Genomic DNA, 19695 nt, shown 5'->3' with positions numbered 1-19695 from the left:
ATTTATGCACATTTTGAATTTAGAAGAAAAATCATTTAATGGGAAGAAAACGCGAGAAAGATTTATCGATTGTTTAACGTTCCTCTGAGAATTTTTCACCCATATGGAGACGTCACCATTGCCTGTGAAGGGCTGCAAAATTTAGACCTTTGCTAGGCGCATATGACCTTTGAGCAGGGAAGGTTCTTTATCATGCCACATCTGCTGTGATACGGGACCTCAGTTTTTGCGACCTCATCTTAAGTACCGCCCCATTTTGTCGCCTCTTACGACAAATAAGGGGTACTGAGGACCTATTCTAATCTGGATCCCAACGAGATTCGAGTAAGGAAATTAAAATGGATCTATACAATAGTATCACTGTGTGGTGATATACATGTATCTAATATCTATTTTATTTAGCGAAAACTTGCAATTGTAAAATCATCGAGAGAGAAATTCAAACACAGCGGGACTTGAAATTCATGATGAACATATTGGGGGCCGCGTATCTGAGCTAGCCTGGACGGAAACGTTATATAAAGGATAGGGAATATATTTATACATATGTTGCTTACTTCCTCTTGAAATACGGTGACAGTGTTCTATTCCTCTATGTGTGTACGGTGTCTGCAACTCGTAATCTGCGTAAATGGATGAAATTCCGAATATCTTTTATTAAGCGACTTTGGGAAAGTCATTTGTATAGGCCTAAAAGGAAAAGGGTATACTAGTAGAGAGATCATCACTAATTAGAAAAATTTGTAAATGTAGGCGTACTTTTTTTTGGAAAAGGAACAGCTGGTTATTTAACAAGGAAATGAATCTAACATCTGTGTCAAAGCCAACATCACCATCAGCTTCCTTAAAAGAAAAACCCACAAAAATAACGTCACAGAGCTGGTCAGCTCAGTATATTCCGTTACGCTACAATTCCGATTCGTAGGGGAAAGTATTCCCGGAAAATTGACACTGTACGGAGTTTGTGAGAGAACACGTACATAACTAACAGTAGAAACGCCCACAATGATGACGTCAGAGAAAACACGTATAACTAACAGTAGAAACACCCACAATGACGTCAGAGAGAGCATGTATACCTAACAGTAGAAACACCTACAATAATTACGTCAGAGAGAACACGTATAACTAACAGTGAAAACGCCCACAATAATGACGTCAGAGAGAACACGTATAAATAACAGTCGAAACACCCACAATAATGACGTCAGAGAGAACACGTATAACTAACAATGGAAACGCCCATAATAATGACGTCAGAGAGAGCACGAATAACTAACAGTGAAAACGCCCACAATAATGACGTCAGAGAGAACACGTATAAATAACAGTCGAAACACCCACAATAATGACGTCAGAGAGAACACGTATAACTAACAGTAAAAATGCCCACATTAATGATGTCAGAAAGAACACGTATAAATAACAGTCGAAACACCCACAATAATGACATCGGAGAGAACACGTATAACTAACAGTGAAAACGCCCACAATAATGACGTCAGAGAGAGAGCACGAATAACTAACAGTAAAAACACTCACAATAATGATATTAGAGAGAGCCTGTATAACTAAAATTAGAGAACATGCAAATGCGGCCAGGTTTGTTTTTCAACTCGCTTGTAACTATACACAACATACTTTTTTCTTAAAATGCACACATCCAACAGTGGCAAAATAGCAACCTCATCATTGAACAGGAACCTTTTTATTCAGATAAATCTTATAGCATTGAACATTAGAATTTAATGTAAGAACAGAGCTCATTTAGAAATTTAACTCTTTATGTTCTTGAATTAAAGTTGAAACATTTTGGAATCATTAATCACAATCTACAGGCCGAACCATCATGGTCGTCTCTTTGAGGGCATACATCTGCCAATCCTTGAATGGTCCCCACACGATTCCCGTTTCACCTGCCTTTCCCCATTCACCATTCAAATTTGATTTGAAGCAATTCGAGTACCACCAACCACCTTTATGCTTCTGTGCGCAGTTGATCGACTGCGCACCATCCGAATCTGCGTCAGCTGTCGAGAAGGCGTGGCCATTGTGATCGATCACCAACCCGTCACCTGAAGTAATATATTTGATTTCAAATGTCGAACTCTGTACTATTTTATCTTTAATAGACAAGTGTTGCTCATATGAAGGGGATGCCACATAATGTTATTTTTGTTTAAAAATTTCTTTTAAAGAATCAAATGTATAGTTAGTTCGCTATTCATAACAATTTACATGTAATTAATGCGTGTTGTGAGTAACCAATTCCACGTCATTCTTACTTCTACCCATTAATTGAAAGTTCTAATTCGTGCGCGTGGCGGATAATGGGACAGAATAGCTAGATATTATTTAGAGTACTACAAATCCCCTCCCTATTATAGTGTCATGATTCCATTTCATCAATGGTCCATTCCAGAACAGTAATTTTCCGACTTGGTGAACAAGTTACCAACCTGCATCACCGGAATACCCAGCTATGCTCAGAGCATACTTTGTTGCCTTGTCTCCAACGGAAAATGAGGAATACTTGGCGACCTTGGTGTGATGCTGGTAGTCAGTCAAAACGATCTTCAACTCGTATTTGCACTGGGATGTAATGGCGTGAATGTTTTCATTTCCTACAATTGTGAAGTGTACAGGTTTTATAGATTGGTGTACTACTACGGTGAAATAAAAAGGTAGATAAGGGCCTTATTAACCCCCCAACCCCCCTCCGGGAAGTCAGCATGAACAACCTGTAGATAATTATTAAATAGAGCATCAATTTTAACATGACGTATTCAAAGTTATTGAAAATTCCGGATTTCCTCGTGTTTTGACCAAAACTTTACAAATCTGAAGCATATATTTATTATTGGTTCAGAAAATGTAGAGCACGCAGTTGTCCATTCCCCAAACTATATATTTTGTACACCAATATCAACTGCAACTTCGGTATAAAAAATGGAACATGGGCAAACGTGTGCTCAACTTTTTCAAAAGAAAAATATATGTAAAATTTCAACAACAAAAAATTGCCATTTTCTTCCGAAACTCTAAATTTACTCATATCGTGATTATAGACATATAATTCTACCAAGGCATCATCCTGAAACAAGTTTTTACTAGGCTTCACGGTTTTAAGTCTAAACAAGGGGTCCTTCATCGTCGGAACCCAGGAGTTTTCTCTCAGTTAAACTGAATTCAATGCAGTTTAACGCAGAGAAAACCCGGGGGGGGGGGGGTCCTTATATCCTACCTCCAGTGGTCTTTTATTTAGACTAGCAAGGTGCATATATGCTACTCATACTGCTGGAACTTGTAATGTTACAATTTCGGTGTTACTAAACACTGCAAAGGGTCATTCTTGTAATTTCTGAATTTTTTTTTTTATAATTCTCAACCTTCCCAGTACTCTCCAGTCTTATTCCCAAATCCAGCAGCATAGTCAGCAAAACTCCGGAAAAAGTTCTCGGAACCGTTGAATCTCCGCTGGATAACCTAACAATGTCGGAAACAAAACACGTGAAATACAACATGATATTTACATTTTCAATGTAATTTCCTTACAACTTGTAACCATTTCCTCATGAATGCGCTGCGGTTGTAAACAATGCGCGCATGAATCTTGATAAATATAGTACGTCTACTTTAACGGCTGGGGATTCCAACCGAAATAAAAGTAGAATGTAAATTCATGTTTAGAAATACACGAGGTTATGAACGACAACGCTTCAGGCCGGCGTGAAGCATCGTAATTCATGTCCGCATATGTATCAACAAATGAAATGTACTCATGGAGTTTACAATGGTAACAGGTTGTGCAGTATCATCAAAGGATTGTCCAAAGTAAGTACATTTTGTTTACGTGCATATACGTTTTGTTGTTAGCTTATAGCCTATAATTTACTTGGATTTTGGAAATACAAAACAAACATGGTATTATTATTTCAATCACTTGATTCAAACTTAGCTTAAAATTAAAGCTATTAAATCATTTGTTTGTTCATACAATGAGATACGTACATGATCGAATAGACCACGCAATCTTTAATTATTTGAACATATCATCAATTCAATTATTGCGCGCATCTAATTAATGAGAGCAATATTTGATTTGATGTGTGCATCAATTCAATAGATGAGAGCAATAATTGATTTGATGTGCGCATTAATTCAATTGTTCTCATCAATTCAATTGATGCGCGTATCAATGTGGTGGTATTAATTGTCGCAAAATCTATTTGAAGCTCAGTATAATCATTTTATTAATTTAATTAAAGATATCTTTAATCATTTACAACGCTTTTCCATAAGGAATTAAAGCGAGCAACAAGTGTGGAGTATGTTGAATTGAAAATATCTTTTATTATGTAGTCCCTCTGTCTAAAAAAAATGATTGCGCGCATCAATTGAATTAATGATATCATTAATTCAACTGAAAAGAGTAATAATTCAGTTATTGCGCGCATTAATGGAATTATTGTTCTTTTAAATTGAATTGTAGCGCGCATCAATTCAATTATTGATATCCTCAATTTATTTGAACCGAGCAACAATTCAAATATAGCGCTCATCAAATCAGCAGAATGATTGATGCTATCAACAATTCAATTAATGCGCGTAACATGATTCAGATCATTAGTAATTTGAGGAAATCTTTAATTAAATTGTGCGCAACAAATGAATTGATATCTTTAAATAATTAAAAATATTTTCAATTATTTATGTCTATGTTAATTTGGCGCTCCATTGAAAATAGTAAATTATATGACTACCTCAATCGTAGAGTTACTGAAAATAGTAAATTGCACTGACTCGTCATTTGTAGAATGATTTAGAATTGTACATTATAACGATTGCTCACTTGTAACAGTATTAATAATTGTACATTATTATGATTGCATGACGGAGAACATTTGCTTACAGTCCACCCTCCGCCGTCGTCGTCCATGTTACAGTACACCTGCGTGGCGGGACCTCCCCCGGGGTAAATCGAGTAGACTTTGGACACATTTTTCCCGGCGTTCAGAATATCTGCACAGTCTTTGGGTTTCCCTGTGCAATAATGGAATGTGAATTTTAATTGCCCAATTCACATTAATTACTGTAAAAAGTGAAAGAATTAACATTGGGTATATATATGTGTGAAGTATCAGCACCTAAAATTTCTTTGTTACAAGGCTATGACCCGGTCATATCTTAAACAGACAGTCAGGATGATAAACTACACCTACAAATCATTATTTGCCCGCCTGTCCAAGATAATGTCACCAGGTGGGTAATGATGGAATGTAGCATATTTTGTCTTTGATGCCTTGGACCTCTGTTGAGGGATGAGGGTGGCCGATACTATATAAATATATTTAGTCCAGTGGTCGAGAGATTGATTTGTAACCACGACATGCACGAAATTATCGATTCGAGTCCCATTCTTTAACCTCCTCCTGCAACAGGGGTCATCGTGTGTTCAAACTTTTTAAAATTACACTATATGATTCTGTACCTTGTGGGTTCTTTTAAAAAGAAGATTGAAACCAAAACTGGTTTTCTGAATAGTCCCGTGTAAAACTATGAACCCCCTTCTGTGGCCCTGTTCTGACGCCAGTGAGCACGAGGCCACACTTTGTTGAAGTAACATAAATCTGCACTGCCTGGGTATGCTTGCATATCTAATCATGGTCCTGTTCTTGGGAAGATTATTTTTAAAGAGTTTCCATATATAACGACATGTAAAACTTTGATACTCTAATGTGGCCCTAACCAACTCCTGGGGGCCATGATTTAAACAAACTTTAAATTAAAGAGATATCTCTTATTTTAAAGATATCTCTTTAAAATGAGAGATATCTCTTTGATTTAAGAGATATCTCTTTCACTTAGAGAGATATCTCTTTCACTTAGAGAGATATCTCTTTCACTTAGAGAGATATTTCTTTTACTTTTAGAGATATCTCTTACACTTAAGGTATTCGATCCATAAAACCCCCACTTTCCCCCAATAATCAATTGTAGTGTAATACAAAACTTGGTATCAAATGAAAGATAATTAACATACACAGTGATTCACCAGAAGAATTTTCAAAATTGATAAGATATAAGAAATATCTGTTATAGAGATAAACATTAATCCCTATGAGAAAAACACATTTCTGACATATAAAGTCAATTAAAATATAATTTCCAAAGAAAGTTCATGGTGAAAAGATTCCTATTACCATGGTCTTTCAAAATATGTGAAGAAAAGTAAAGGTCACCATACAAATTATGAAAATAATTTTTTCTACATTTCTTCAAGGGGAGATAACTCTGACAAAAAATCTAATTCACTATAAATAGATGTGGCATCTACTCTCTCTCTCTCTCTCTCTCTCTCTCTCTCTGTCATCTTTACCTCACTAAAAATCAGACATTTTGTATTCACAAAAAATTTGGTGCTACAGATATTGACCGTTTTTGAAAATAAATGCTTTTATGGATCGGATATCCTTTTCACTTAGAGAGATATCACTTTCAATTAGAGAGATATCTCTCACTTTTGAGAGATATCTCTTTCACTTAAAGAGATATCTCTTTTACTTTGAGAGATATCTTTTTCACTTAAAGAGATATCTTTCTAAGAATTCCTAGAGATATATCTCTCAAAGTATAAGAGATATCTCTTTAATCGTTGACAAAGAGATATCTCTCAAAGAAAAAGAGACATCTCTTTCCAGTAGTTTTTATCAGTTTGAATACTTAAGGAATTCTCCCTAAACCGGAAGCCCGCCATAGCAAATCTTACCATGATTGTTGCAATCTCGGGAGATTTTGTGTTTACCGCATGTGAAGGTTATACAGGTAACAAAAAAAAAAATAAACAAAAAATAAAGCAAAGACAATAAATTGATAAAATATGTGAGCTAAACTGGATTTATATTTACAATTAAACCAAATTATGTTTCCCCAACCACCTCTTTAACCTTTTCCGCCATTTTTACACTTGAAGTATTTTGATTGGTTAAAAAATATGGTTACATTATATTAATGGCAATGCAACAGGGAGAAGTCATTATGATCACCGAGGGGATTTAAGAGATATCTCTCTAAGTTAAAGAGATATCTTTTTTTGAAAATTTAAAGAGATATCTCTCTGCCTTAAAGAGATCCCTCTTTTTACATTGATAGAGAGATATGTCTTTCTCTTTGAGAGATATATCTTAAACTTTAAGCAATATCTCTCAAAGAAAAAGATATCTCCCCGGCGTAAAGAGATATCTTTTTTGGTTAAAGAGATATCTCTCTAACGTAAAAAGATATCTCTCTAACTTACAGAGATGTCTCTACAACCAATAGAGATATCTCTCTAGTGTAAAGAGATATCTTATATTAGGAATAAATAGTAAAAGGGCTTGCAATATTTTCTGAAAGTCTGTAAGATATATTCTAATTTTGATAAATATTTCTCTTTTACACTAATAAAGAGATACAAACGGTAAAGGAACATCTCTAAAGGTCAAGAGAGTTAAAGAGATGTCTTTCTAGGCTAGAGAGATACCTCTAAGAGAAATATCTTTATTCTAAGAATAAATAGTCCTCGGTTTGCCACACTTTTCTATTTCGACACTGACCCCAACCACAATTAATAAATATTAATCAATTTAAAAATGGATTAATCATAAAACTCCTCATACTTACTTTCAGTATAGTTTTAATTATGCAATAAAATTACAACGTACTGTAAATAAGTTAATAGTCGAATTTTTCTGAAGATTCTCACTAATCTACGTAATAATTGACAACTCAACTGTATGATAAACGGGATGAATTTTATGTAGCGCCAAATTAACATAAACTCAAATAATTGAAGATATCTTCAATTATTTGAAGATATCAACAATTCAATTATTACTCTCTTTAATTGAATGAATGCGCACATTAAATCAATTATTGCTCTCATCAAATGAATTAATGCGCGCTTCAATTCAATTATTGCTCTCATCAATTGAATTAATGTGCGCATCCATTCAATTAATGAGAACAATAATTGATTTAATGCGCGCATTAATTCAGTTATTGCTCTCTTCAAGTCAATTGATGTGTGCATTAATTCAATTAATGAGAGCAATAGTAGATTTGATGCGCGCATTAATTCAATTATTGCTCTCTTCAATTCATTTGATGAGAGCATCAATTTAGTAGAAATATTGCTCACAATAATTAATTTAGAGCTCGGTATAAATAATTTGATGATCTCTTTAATTCAATTGAGGATATCTTTAAATCATTTACAATGCTTTTGTATAAGGAATTAATGCGCGCATCAATTCTTTTAAAGAGAGCAACAATTCAATTAAAGACATCATTAATTCAATTGTGGATATGTTGAATTGAAGATATCTTTAATTATATAGTTGCTCTCTCTGAAAGAATTATTGCTCTCATCAAATGAATTAATGTGCACATCAATTCAATTATTGCTCTCATCAATTAATTTAATGCGCGCATTATATCAATTATTGCTCTCTTCAATTGAATTGTAGCGCGCATCAATTCAATTGTTGATATCATTAATTCATTTGAAGAGATCATTAACTCAATTAAAGCGCGCATCAATTCAACTGAAGAATTAATGCTATCATCAATTCAATTAATGCGTGCAATAATTCAGAATTGAAGATATCATTAATTATTTGAAGAGATCTTTAATTCAATTGTTTGGCGCATCAAATGAATTGATGATATCTTCAAATAATTGAAGATATCTTCAATTATTTGAGTTTATGTTAATTTGGCGCTCCATAGAATTTAGCAGCTCTATCGTCTGTAGCAATATTCCATTATCACCTGCATAAGGTGTTTTTATCTGTATATTGATTCGATACACAAGAGCTTGTTCTGTGTATAATCAGTTTTTAAATGGAGACAGGCTACTGACAAACAAGTTGATGTTACAGGGGTTTCAATAGTCTGGTTAAAGTCAGCATTTCACAAATTCGATGGTCGTTATAATGATCTAGTTTGCCCATCATTTGGGTCAAATGCTGTCTGAGGTGTTTCATACCGATTGTTAGGCCGTTCTTTGCACATGCACTGATTTTGACTACAGAATACTCCATTTACCTGGTCGAGAAACATGTAAAGGGCTCACGGCGGGTGTGACCGATCAATAGGGGATGCTTACTCCTCCTAGGCACATAACCCCACTTCAATTGTATCCCGACGTCCGAATTTGCCCTACTCTTACTTTTGTATTTTTTTTTATTTTTTTTTGATTTATGCCATTGATCAATGTTTGTTATCTTTACTTTTTCATAATTACACCCCCTTTTCCCTCCGTAGTAATTTCCAGAGAAAACTTTACCTATCGCGATAAACAGAATTATACAACAGAGATTATATTTATAACAACCATATAAAATCTGCTGTAAAAAGTTTTAAGGTTTAGGCCAGACCCCTAGCTTGTTTTTTATTTTGGTTAGATACACCGATATTGCAAATAGCATAAGTCGCAGGTTCATAGGTAGCAAAATTATGATTCGGTTCGCTGAAAACAGGAAGGGAAAGGGAGGAGACGAAGGAGAAGAAATAACAGGATTGAAGAGTCCCTTCGAGTTAGGGGAAATAAGATACATCCTAATAACTTTTACCTAAAATTTGCCGCAAGAAATACAGATCTACAATAGTTCGTATGTATCATTTGATGTCTAAACACAATAAATATGATTTTAAAAAAAAAAGTACTTCAACACAGTATAAGATTTCAAAAACAAAAATTGTATTCCACAAACTTTGGATAATATCAGCAAGTCAATTGCATTAAATGTATTATACTTAACGATGAGTCGTAATTCTTCCCTCCTTTTTCCGCGATGCTTTAATACTAGTATATCGAAGTATACAATATAATATTATACATAAACATTCGTTATCAATTAGCTATATGAGCATTATACAAATACCTTTGCAAGATCCAGAAAACCCTTGATCAACTTTTCTTTGTAGCTCAGTAATTTGGACTTGTAAGGATTCAAAAAGCGTAATGAGAGCATGATTGGGGTCCTGGGCTACTGCCTGTGTAGACAACGGCCCAAAAACGGCCACTACCCACAGGAAACAGACTAAGGGTGGTGACACCAGCGACATCTTTGACTTTAGAGAGTTGCGTTCCGAAGTTTCTAGATAAATTGTTATGGCGTTGACCAGTTACTTTGATAACGTTCTAATTTGTAAGTTATCCCCAGTCAGATACAAAATGTTTATTTTATCTCACGTAAAACGTTAATGCAACCAAAAACTTCGAGTAGAAAACGGATAGCGTTCCGAGCACAGAGAAAACAGAGAATACTCCTAATATAGTAAACTCGACCCCCAAGCGATGCAATTGTTTGTGGTTCCGAGTACCGAATCCATTTCGTAGCGTAGAAGACCGTTCGGGTTTATATAATCACAGTTGCCTCCAACTTTTATAACCGCTTGTCTCTGATGTGTCGACCAATGCATAACTGATGACTTTTAATGCAAATGTCCATGTAAATGTAAAACTTAAATCATGTTATGCTGCACGACTGTGGCGGTCTGATGGGTTCCGTTGCCGGTGGCAGCTCAGTTGGTAGACCTGGAATCCCGTTAGGATCCGTTGCATTTTCTATCTTCCTGTTACAGAGCAAATTAACACCCCCCTCCCCCGTGACTAGGACACGTAACACCCTTAATCAGTATACAAACAGCACTATAGGCCAAGAACTGAATCAGCGTGAGGAGAGTATGAAGTCAGCGAAGAAAGTATCCTCCGGAAACACGTAAATCCTGTATGGCCTGGTAATGACCTTGGACATACTGACCTTTAGGGATCATCTGCATGTTGATGTGCATCAATCTTCCAAGCCTGTAGTCTCTGAGGTAAAGTGTTCTAAAGTTACCAGTTCCATTATACCCATAAAACCTGTTGAAGCTGACCTTGACATACCAATTTGCTGAGCATTAGGATCTGCATATTGGTACTGGTTGTATGAGCTATAACCTTGAATTTCATCAGCTTACCAAGCATGACGTCTGAGAAATAAAGTGTACTCCAGTAACCCATTGCACAGGATGTGGGAGATAAAACCTGCAGTGTACTAGGGTCTGGAAGAGACCTTGGACATTCCTGATGAGCACCATTAAGGATTGTCTGAGTCTGTCAAGAATAAAATCTGAGAGGTATATAATTCTCCAGATCAATTGCACAGATTCCATTATATCCAAAAAACCTATATGACCTTGTAATGACCTCGACCACACTGATCTTTTGAGCAATAGGGAACAAGTGTATGTTGATGTGTATCAGCCATTCAAGTATAAAGTTTGTAAAGTGTTCTCCGGTTACTTGTAGCATAAGATCTATTACTGAAATAAAAGTCCTATCTGACAAGACAATGACCTTGTAAATACTGACCTGCTAAGCGATAGGATCACCTGAACATTGATGTGCATCGGCCTACAAAGCACAAAGTCTGAGTTCTCCAGCTATCCACTCCACCAGATACTGTAAATGTATTACATTTGGCTGTGTATTCTATTTAGCGCCTTTGGCGGAACGCAGCTTCCGCTAAATCAAGTACATCGCTAAATGCCATCCGTAAATCTAGATGTTTAAAGTAATTCAGGAATGCGCTAAATCAAATCTACGCTAACTTGTTGAAAAAACGATTTCCGCCAAATTACACGCCAAATATAATACGTTTACTAGTCTGGTACTAGCGACTTTGGGGATAATGTGCATCAACCAGTCATGTATCGTTCTCTGTTGATCCATTCCATACACAATTCATGTCTGACCTAGTAGTGACCTTGACTACACTGACAGACTCGGCATTAGGGATCATCTGCATATTGATTTGTATCAGACTCCGGTGCCACGCACAAGGTCTGTTTCCAGTTATCTGTTGCACTAAAAGCTGCAGATCAATATGCCAAGAACAATAATTGTAACACTAAATCTGGACAAGCATTCAATCTTTACACCGAAAATAATTTTGAACATCACCATTTTGAATACATGTATTACCATCTTCTAAGAAAAAATCATGGGACAGGTTACCGACTCGGCATTTCACTAGATTTAGTGGACAATAACCCACCTTCGTGTTTAATTACTTCTGAGGTACATGTTGAAATGTTTTCATAAGTAAAGTCTGAAATTAGTTTCAGCAAATGACACCGTAAGTACTCTGCATGACAACATATTTGCTAGGAAGACTGTTACTTCATAAACGAGACCATATTCAAAATACAGTAAAACTCGAATATAGCGAAATTACGGCTATAGTGAAGTGAAAACAATTTCCCCGGCAAATTCTTTATATATTCTATATAAAAATCTGCATTTATAACGAACACGAATATAACGAATTTACGGATATAACGAAGTAAATTCCTATTCCCCTTGAATTAAAAATGTACGTAAAAATCACCTTTTATAACGAATATCTTTTTTTCATTTTAAACTTGCGATTTTTAAAAATGGTTTTCCATTGCCATAAAGGATCCACACTTATAACGAAATTTCTGTTTGTATTTTTTCAAAAAAAAAGGTTGTTAACGCAAAACAATACTTACACATACGTTTAGCAAATATATTGTCGGTATTGCTTACTATTCTTGTTAATCAAATTTGAAATTTGATTGCATTTATTTTATCGTACACTCCTTTATTTGTGTAAAGCAACTAGTAAATGACAACTGCAATAGACTGTTTGTACATGTATGTATTGCGCATACTTTTGTTAACATTTTTCTCTCGACATGGTCTTGCGTGACTTAATAATCTATCAAGATAAATTATTATATATAAATAATGTGTATATTTTTGGTATAAAAATATTTCTTCTCGAAAATATATAGGCTTAAGTTCTCTTAGAGACAATACAAACGCAAGAATATCGATTGCCGCTTTCTTGTACAACTGATATACATGTAGAACAAATCAGTTTTATAACGAATTCGTTATATTTGAATTATGAATTCGCTATAAACGTATAGCGAATTACGCTTATAACGAATTTTTATAGAATGTCCGCAGAAATTCGCTATATCAGAGTTTTACTGTAGTTTCATATAACTTGTCTTCCATATTTTCAATAATTTGCAAAAACATAGTATCTAAAGACAAGCGATTTCTATATTTCAATCAATAGCGTAACAAATGATAATTAAATGGAAGTGTAGGCATCAAGTGGCAAGGGGTCCGGGTCTAGGACAGGGCCTGATAAGGGGGACCAGGGGTGGGGCAAAGCCACAAATTCTGAAATGCCATAAGATGAATTCTAATTAGATTGTAAGATGGCTGTTTTATCTTCATATTGATTCACACTTGAGGGAACGTTTTAATCCCGATTTTATTCTAGTCAAAAATTTCTAATGAAAATTAAGATTAAAGCCAGGACACAGCGAGTACTGTACCATTAATGTTATGGTGAATGGATATAGAATACCAAAGTTACTCTAACCAGAAAGTGCTGAGATAGGCATAGATAGCTGGGTTTTTTTAAGGCAAAGACGACTTAATTTTTATTTGTGAAAATTATGAGTAGACCCAGGCTTTTGTGCTACCGTTGATGTTCACAAAAATCAACTTCCACATCCAACTCCGATGATATCATAAACAAGTAAATATAAATTTATTTCATTTATTTCTAGTCACTTTCCAGCTGGAATGAAGCTATTGCATGTTTTCAAATGACACAAATAAATTATTTATAAAAGCCATCAAATTAAGATAAACTTACAAATCCCACATTTTAAGTACAAAACAAGCGGAAACAGCATCCGTAATTATCCTCGTCAAATTGCATTCAACATGAAAAAAGCAAGATATGTTCTATGGAGCATCCGACGCTTGGCATTTTATATCTCCTTTGTATCCAATTATTTCTGTTTGTAAAGACCAGGTTAAGGACAGTGTTTATATTAAATGTTACATATGTATCTTATTGCAAGTTGGATACCAACCGAACCCTTGTACTTTCATTGTTTATGTTCATGTACATAATAATTTGGTATTATGTGTCTGATCCGAGATGATAAAAAATATTTGTTAAAAAAATAACGGCAAATCATAAATAAGGATATGCATGTAAACCGTATTGGGTGCTCAGATTACTACCATAGTATACCAGTGAACACATCCCTTTACCGTTAATAAAAAATGTATTAATGCTCAACACTGACTAGGCTACAGATACAAAAGTATATATCAATATATTTTAACTGAATTCTGATCATATAAAAAATTCGAATGAAATAAGGAAAAAAGATTTCAAAAATTCAAGAGAATCCTTGCAAGATCCGTGTACATGCACAGTACGATTTCTTCCTTTCCACAATCAATGTAAGAAGAAGTTTTCATTCATTCTTTCTTTTTTTTCATTTTCTAAAACTTGTCATATATTCTGCCTGCTTTGAAAATCTGCCCACAGTTGACTGTTTCTTTGATGATACAACTTTTTGCGCAATAAGTACCTATCTATTATAATATTAATTTTTATCATATTTATATGGATGATGAAATCAATATTCTATGCTGCTGATTTTTTTTTTGCAGGTATTACTGCAGTTGTACAAAAATGAGCTACCCATAGAAAACCCCTCAATTACACAGTGTTAAGAGAGTCTTAAATTCCATTAAGATCAAATTAAAGTTGCATTTCATTTGTGGAGAAATCTGCAGTAATGCTCACAAATAGATAATTTACATGCACAAAAATACCTTGTAAAAACGAAATGCTCTTATAAAACAAGAGGCCAAAAATCACTATTTTGTAACTTAAAAATTGTTCATACATTATCACAGAAATATTGAACAGGCACCCAATATAGTCTTCCCAGTTAAGACCTGTAACCAGTTGCAAATACGTCTACATGTATCTCCAAAGACTCTCTTACAAGCACGCAGATGCAAATGAAATACAAATGTAATTTTGAAATGAGATCAGACTGAAATCAAGTTGCACACATTCATTTCTCCCTCCCAATGACAAAACATGCACTGATTAAAGCAATTAATGGAAAAGACACGTTAGATCATTACACAGTGATAGCAAGTACAATATAAGGATTTCAACCTTCATACAACTCTTCATTGCAGAACTCAATGTAATATCTGTAAAATCCCTGTCTAAAACTGTTCTTGAGACAAGTGATAATCTCCTCCTTTTCAAACTTTCCAGCATTTCACAACTGAATCTGTTTCTTCACAAACACAAACCTTCACCTTAGTCTCTGACTCACAGACAGTGAACAGGAACACAAATGTCTCTATTAAAAGCACCCCTCTTTCCAACTATCATCACCATCTGCAGCTCTGTACTGGTTTGTTCGTCTTGGTGAAGGCAAGGCAGACCTAGATCAGGAGAAAATTTATCATTTTATATCTCCATTTCTTTCACAATCTATTTTTACTAACCACATTATAACACTTGTTTCATAAGTTTAAGAAAATTGTTTTTGTACTTGAACAATGCTGTCTGAAACTGTATTATGTTGTAAATTTGAGTTACTTTGAGAACAATTTTTTTTTTATTCCACATTGTAAATAATTTGCAATTATGGATAGATCTGTAAATAACATTGATATTCAAGGCATATATGAAAATATATGAAAACAAGAGGCCCATGGGCCACATCGCTCACCCGAGTCACCTTGGCCCATATCTGAAGACTTTCCATATATATTTGCATGTAAAACCTTGGTCCCTATTATGGCCCAAACTACCCTTTGCAAACTTGAATCTACACTATGTCAGAAAGCTTTCATGTAAATGTCAACTTCTTTGGCCCAATGGTTCTTTTAAAGCTTTTTTCTATATTTGTATGTAAAACTTTGACCCCCCTCCTCCCCACTTGTGGCCCCATCCTACCCCCCCCCCCCCCCCCCCCCCCCCCCCCACGGACCATGATTTGAACAAACTTGAATCTGCACTATGTCAGAAAGTTTTCTTGTAAATATCAGCTTTTCTGACTCAGTGGTTATTGAGAAAAAGATTTTAACTATATATTTGTATGTAAAACTTTGATCCCCCTTGTGGCCCCATCCTACCCCCGGAGCCCATGATTTGAAGAAACTTGAATCTGCACTATGTCAGAAAGTTTTCATGTAAAAATCAGCTTTTCTGGTTCAGTGGTTCTTGAGAAGAAGATTTTTCCTATATATTTGTATGTAAAACTTTGATCCCCTATTGTGGCCCCATCCAACCCCCGGAGCCCATGATTTGAACAAACTTGAATCTGTATTATATCAGGAAGCTTTCATGTAAATCTCAGCTTTTCTGGCTTAGTGGTTCTTGAGAAGAAGATTTTTAAAGTTTTTCCCTATATATTTGTATGTAAAACTTTGATCCCCCCTTGTGGCCCCATCCTACCACCGGGGGCCATGATTTGAACAAACTTGAATCTGCAATATGTCAGGAAGCTTTCAGGTAAATTTCAGCTCTTCTGGCCCAGTGGTTCTTGAGAAGAAGATTTTCAAATGACCCCACCCTATTTTTGCATTTTTGTGATTATCTCCCCTTTGAAAGGGACATGGCCCTTCATTTGAACAAACTTGAAAGCCCTTCACCCAAGGATGCTTTTGGCCAAGTTAGGTTGAAATTGGCCCAGTGGTTCTGGAGAAGAAGTCGAAAATGTGAAAAGTTTACAGACAGACGGACAGACAGACAGACAGACGGACGGCGGACAAAATGTGATCAGAATAGCTCACTTGAACCTTCGGTTCAGGTGAGCTAAAAATATATTACATGTATATTCCCTCTCCCTGGTGCTAAGAAAAATTATACCCTATAATAGGTAATTTTGGGGAGTTAGAAATGTTGGTTTCTTTGGTAGATGACAAAATTTTGCTCAAAAGTAACTTTAGACATTTAAATTTCCTTTCATTATCCTATGAATCATAATTATATCAAATACAAATCTGCCAATAAAAAAGTTCCAATATTTCACACAACTTTTCTGAGATAAATCAGCCAAATATTCTTGATGCTAAAATCATCCACTATTTGGTAACTCTTACATCAGGGTTTTTTGTAGTCTACTGACCTCCTGGGTGAAGGGATATTCGACTTAGCAGCGCTATCTGGCCGTGGAATTGACCGTCGCATCGGTTGTGGAAGACCGGTCCTTTGTGGAGAGAGCCCCCGATGCATGGGGGTATTAGGTTGTCGAAGTCCAGACACGTTAGGTGAAGTTGGTCTCATGGGTGGCTGGAGGCGTGAAAACTGTCTCTGCTGGGCTGGAGTAGGTCCTACATCATAATCATCACTACCCCCTGAGGAGTAGTTGTCTAGGTATGGGTCACTGGCATTAAGTCCCTGAGATTGGGTGAGCCTCTGAGAAACATTTGGTAGACTTCTACGGAAGTTAGTATTCTCTAGAATGACAAAAATTATGTACATTTATTCCAGCATATAATCTAATTAACAGTAATGGAGTCAAAAGCAAACAATCATACACCTGGCAGTCTAGCTACCCCTCAAATTGTATTGATTCACCAGAGCATGACAATGTACTTGATGGTTTCTGTGTAGGCAATTATTAGAAACATAGTAACACTAAAAGTTTTGCTGGAGTCTAAGGACACATCAGCAGGATCTTGTTTTTAACTTTCTTTTGCTGAAAATGATCTTGCCATGTCCAGGACACAGATTCTTTTGTTACAGAGAATCCTGAATATGATAAGCTTTGATGTGTATACCTGAGGGCTGATTCAGGTACTGACTGCCGTAAGGACTATCAGGAGGACTACTGACATCTGATCCAATACTGTTACTTTGACTATTCCTACGATCACCTAAAAGTTCACATTATAGTCATTAGATACAGAAAAAACATCAATACTGTTACTTTGACTATTCCTACGATCACCTAAAAGTTTCACATTATAGTCATTAGATACAGAAAAAACATCAATTCAGTTAATACAAGAGAAACGAAATACATGTATAGAAATCAATTTACTTCACGTGAACAGCACTGTCTTTAATTTATTCAATATCATACTGTATTTGAAAAATTGTTAAATATTAAAAGTGAACAATTAAAGCACATTTTTGTTAATTTCACTTCACATAGACATTATCAAAAAGGACAATGTATGATAACAGCCTATCTAAGCCCCTATAAAACTAAAAAAAAAAAAAACCCCCCCCAAAGAAAACCCAAAACGTTAAAGCTTTAAAAAAAGTCTACATCTTTTCTTCTTTCATAAAAGGGATCATGTTAATTTGTCTTTGATTTTTACAGTCATTTGCACTTCAGAGCATCAAAAGTGATACAATTTCTCAATTCTACTCAAAAGTTAAAGTGTTGATTGAACATTTTTCTTTCGAAAAGATAGAGCACAGCTTTAGACAGCAAAAAATTTCTATCACCTGTGTACTTGAAAGATAAATCTATGGTAAAAATAAAAAGTTTGTCAAGTTTCATGGGGAAAAACCCCAAACCACTGCCTCAAAAATAGCCATTTAATGTTTACATTATATTGAAATGTTGGCAAAACATCATGTTTATGATGTCATATTTCCAGTTCTACTTCATTTTGATCAAATTTAGAAAAAGAACCGAGTTGCATCAGGATTGTTGCACAAAATACAATCAATTTTGAAACAATGGTATGAATGTCAATTTTGGTGGGCAAACAAAGCCCTTATCAAATATAGTCCTTCATGCATTTTGCAATAAATGTGGAATAATCAAAATAATACCTTCAACTAAAAACAAATCAACACACAAACATTTTAGATTCTTCATTAGTTATGGTTAAATTGAAAATACATGATTTTACTGATTGAAACTGGTTGACTTGTGTTTGTGGGGAAAAATACCATTACATGTACTTATAAATATACATGTAGATAGCAAATGAACATGGTAAATGACATGTTTCGAATGGATGACAGATTCCTCAATGTATCATAATTATATCTGAATTTCTGGGAATCATAAAATGTATTGCATGTATCAAAAATATGATTTGTTTAACAAGAACCCCCCCCCCCCCCCCCAATATTAAATAAAGATAAAAGAAAAGAAAAATATAATATCTTGTAAGTATTCAATTTCATGCATGCACACACATACACAAAATAATTATCAAATGAAATGCAAATATATCCTTTATGCAATTCATTGCACTAAAAACACCCTCTTCCCCCAAATAAAATTAAACAAAAAACAAAAAAACTACCCCCCCCCCCCAAAAAAAAATAAATGGTAAAATTCCTGATTAGCATGCTGGTAGCTTACCCTCAACCCTGGAAGGGCTGGACCTGTTGGAGTGGACCGGGGAGGCAGGATTTTCTACTTCAATATTATTGTTTATATTGTTTAAAGCCTGCACTCCTTGCTGAGGATTTTGCCTAGGGCGAATGACTGAAGGACAGAGAAATGACCAACAAATGAATGGCAAGTGTGAATCAGTGCAGCAAAATGGCAAAGTCCATGAATGTGCAAAAAATGCAAAAGTGCAAAGAAATTCATCTATGAGACCTGTGTATTTTGAGTGCAGTGAAAGATTATGTGCATATTGCAGCATCTTAAGGCATCCATTGTATAAAACAATAGTTTTCCACATTTTTTAGAATAATGATGTGCGATTGTATACTTGTATGGAGAAGGCTTAAAAAGGCAATGCCTTTTGTCTATCCATTTATGTTTATACATTATTAAATATTGTTTAAATTAATGATAAGCCAGAAT

The 19695-nt window shown here is 35.0% G+C and overlaps 2 protein-coding genes across 3 annotated transcripts in view; both read right to left on the bottom strand.

The window, feature by feature from the left end:
* Nucleotides 1–1725: 1725 nt before the first annotated feature.
* Nucleotides 1726–10110, bottom strand: LOC125680153 (fibrinogen C domain-containing protein 1-like). The gene is made up of 5 exons (XM_048919596.2): nucleotides 9927–10110; nucleotides 4913–5043; nucleotides 3390–3486; nucleotides 2460–2624; nucleotides 1726–2075 (listed from the first exon to the last, which is right to left on the bottom strand). Exons 1-5 carry the CDS (start codon nucleotides 10108–10110, stop codon nucleotides 1822–1824), a joined length of 831 nt encoding a protein of 276 aa, XP_048775553.2. The 3' UTR covers nucleotides 1726–1821.
* Nucleotides 10111–13620: 3510 nt separating this feature from the next.
* Nucleotides 13621–19695, bottom strand: part of LOC125682561 (SLAIN motif-containing protein 2-like) — a 16819-nt gene continuing 10744 nt past the window's right edge. Inside the window, exons 6-9 of one of the 2 annotated variants that reach the window (XM_048923204.2) lie at nucleotides 19243–19368; nucleotides 17693–17788; nucleotides 17038–17368; nucleotides 13621–15346 (exon numbers count right to left, since the gene is read on the bottom strand). In XM_048923204.2, coding sequence (XP_048779161.2) covers nucleotides 15265–15346; nucleotides 17038–17368; nucleotides 17693–17788; nucleotides 19243–19368 — 635 coding nt within the window. In that variant the 3' untranslated portion in view covers nucleotides 13621–15264. The remainder of the gene's footprint in view (nucleotides 15347–17037; nucleotides 17369–17692; nucleotides 17789–19242; nucleotides 19369–19695) is intronic. The other variant, XM_048923207.2, reaches the window with a different exon arrangement.

This window comes from Ostrea edulis, chromosome 2, assembly GCF_947568905.1.
Source record: "Ostrea edulis chromosome 2, xbOstEdul1.1, whole genome shotgun sequence".
In the NCBI taxonomy this organism is placed as follows: Eukaryota; Metazoa; Mollusca; class Bivalvia; order Ostreida; family Ostreidae; genus Ostrea; species Ostrea edulis.
The sequence above is the reverse complement of the archived record's forward strand: the minus strand, read 5'-3'. Positions and strand labels throughout refer to the sequence as shown.

What these genes read in the sequence shown, in the direction of transcription:
- LOC125680153 (XM_048919596.2), bottom strand. Translation starts at nt 10,110, where the DNA reads ATGTCGCTGGTGTCACCACCCTTAGTCTGTTTCCTGTGGGTAGTGGCC. An exon ending in GTTTTCTGGATCTTGCAAAG is followed by an intron (nt 5,044 to 9,926) that starts GTATTTGTATAA and finishes ATTATTGCACAG; the next exon opens with GGAAACCCAAAGACTGTGCA. An exon ending in GACTGGAGAGTACTGGGAAG is followed by an intron (nt 2,625 to 3,389) that starts GTTGAGAATTAT and finishes TCACAATTGTAG; the next exon opens with GAAATGAAAACATTCACGCC.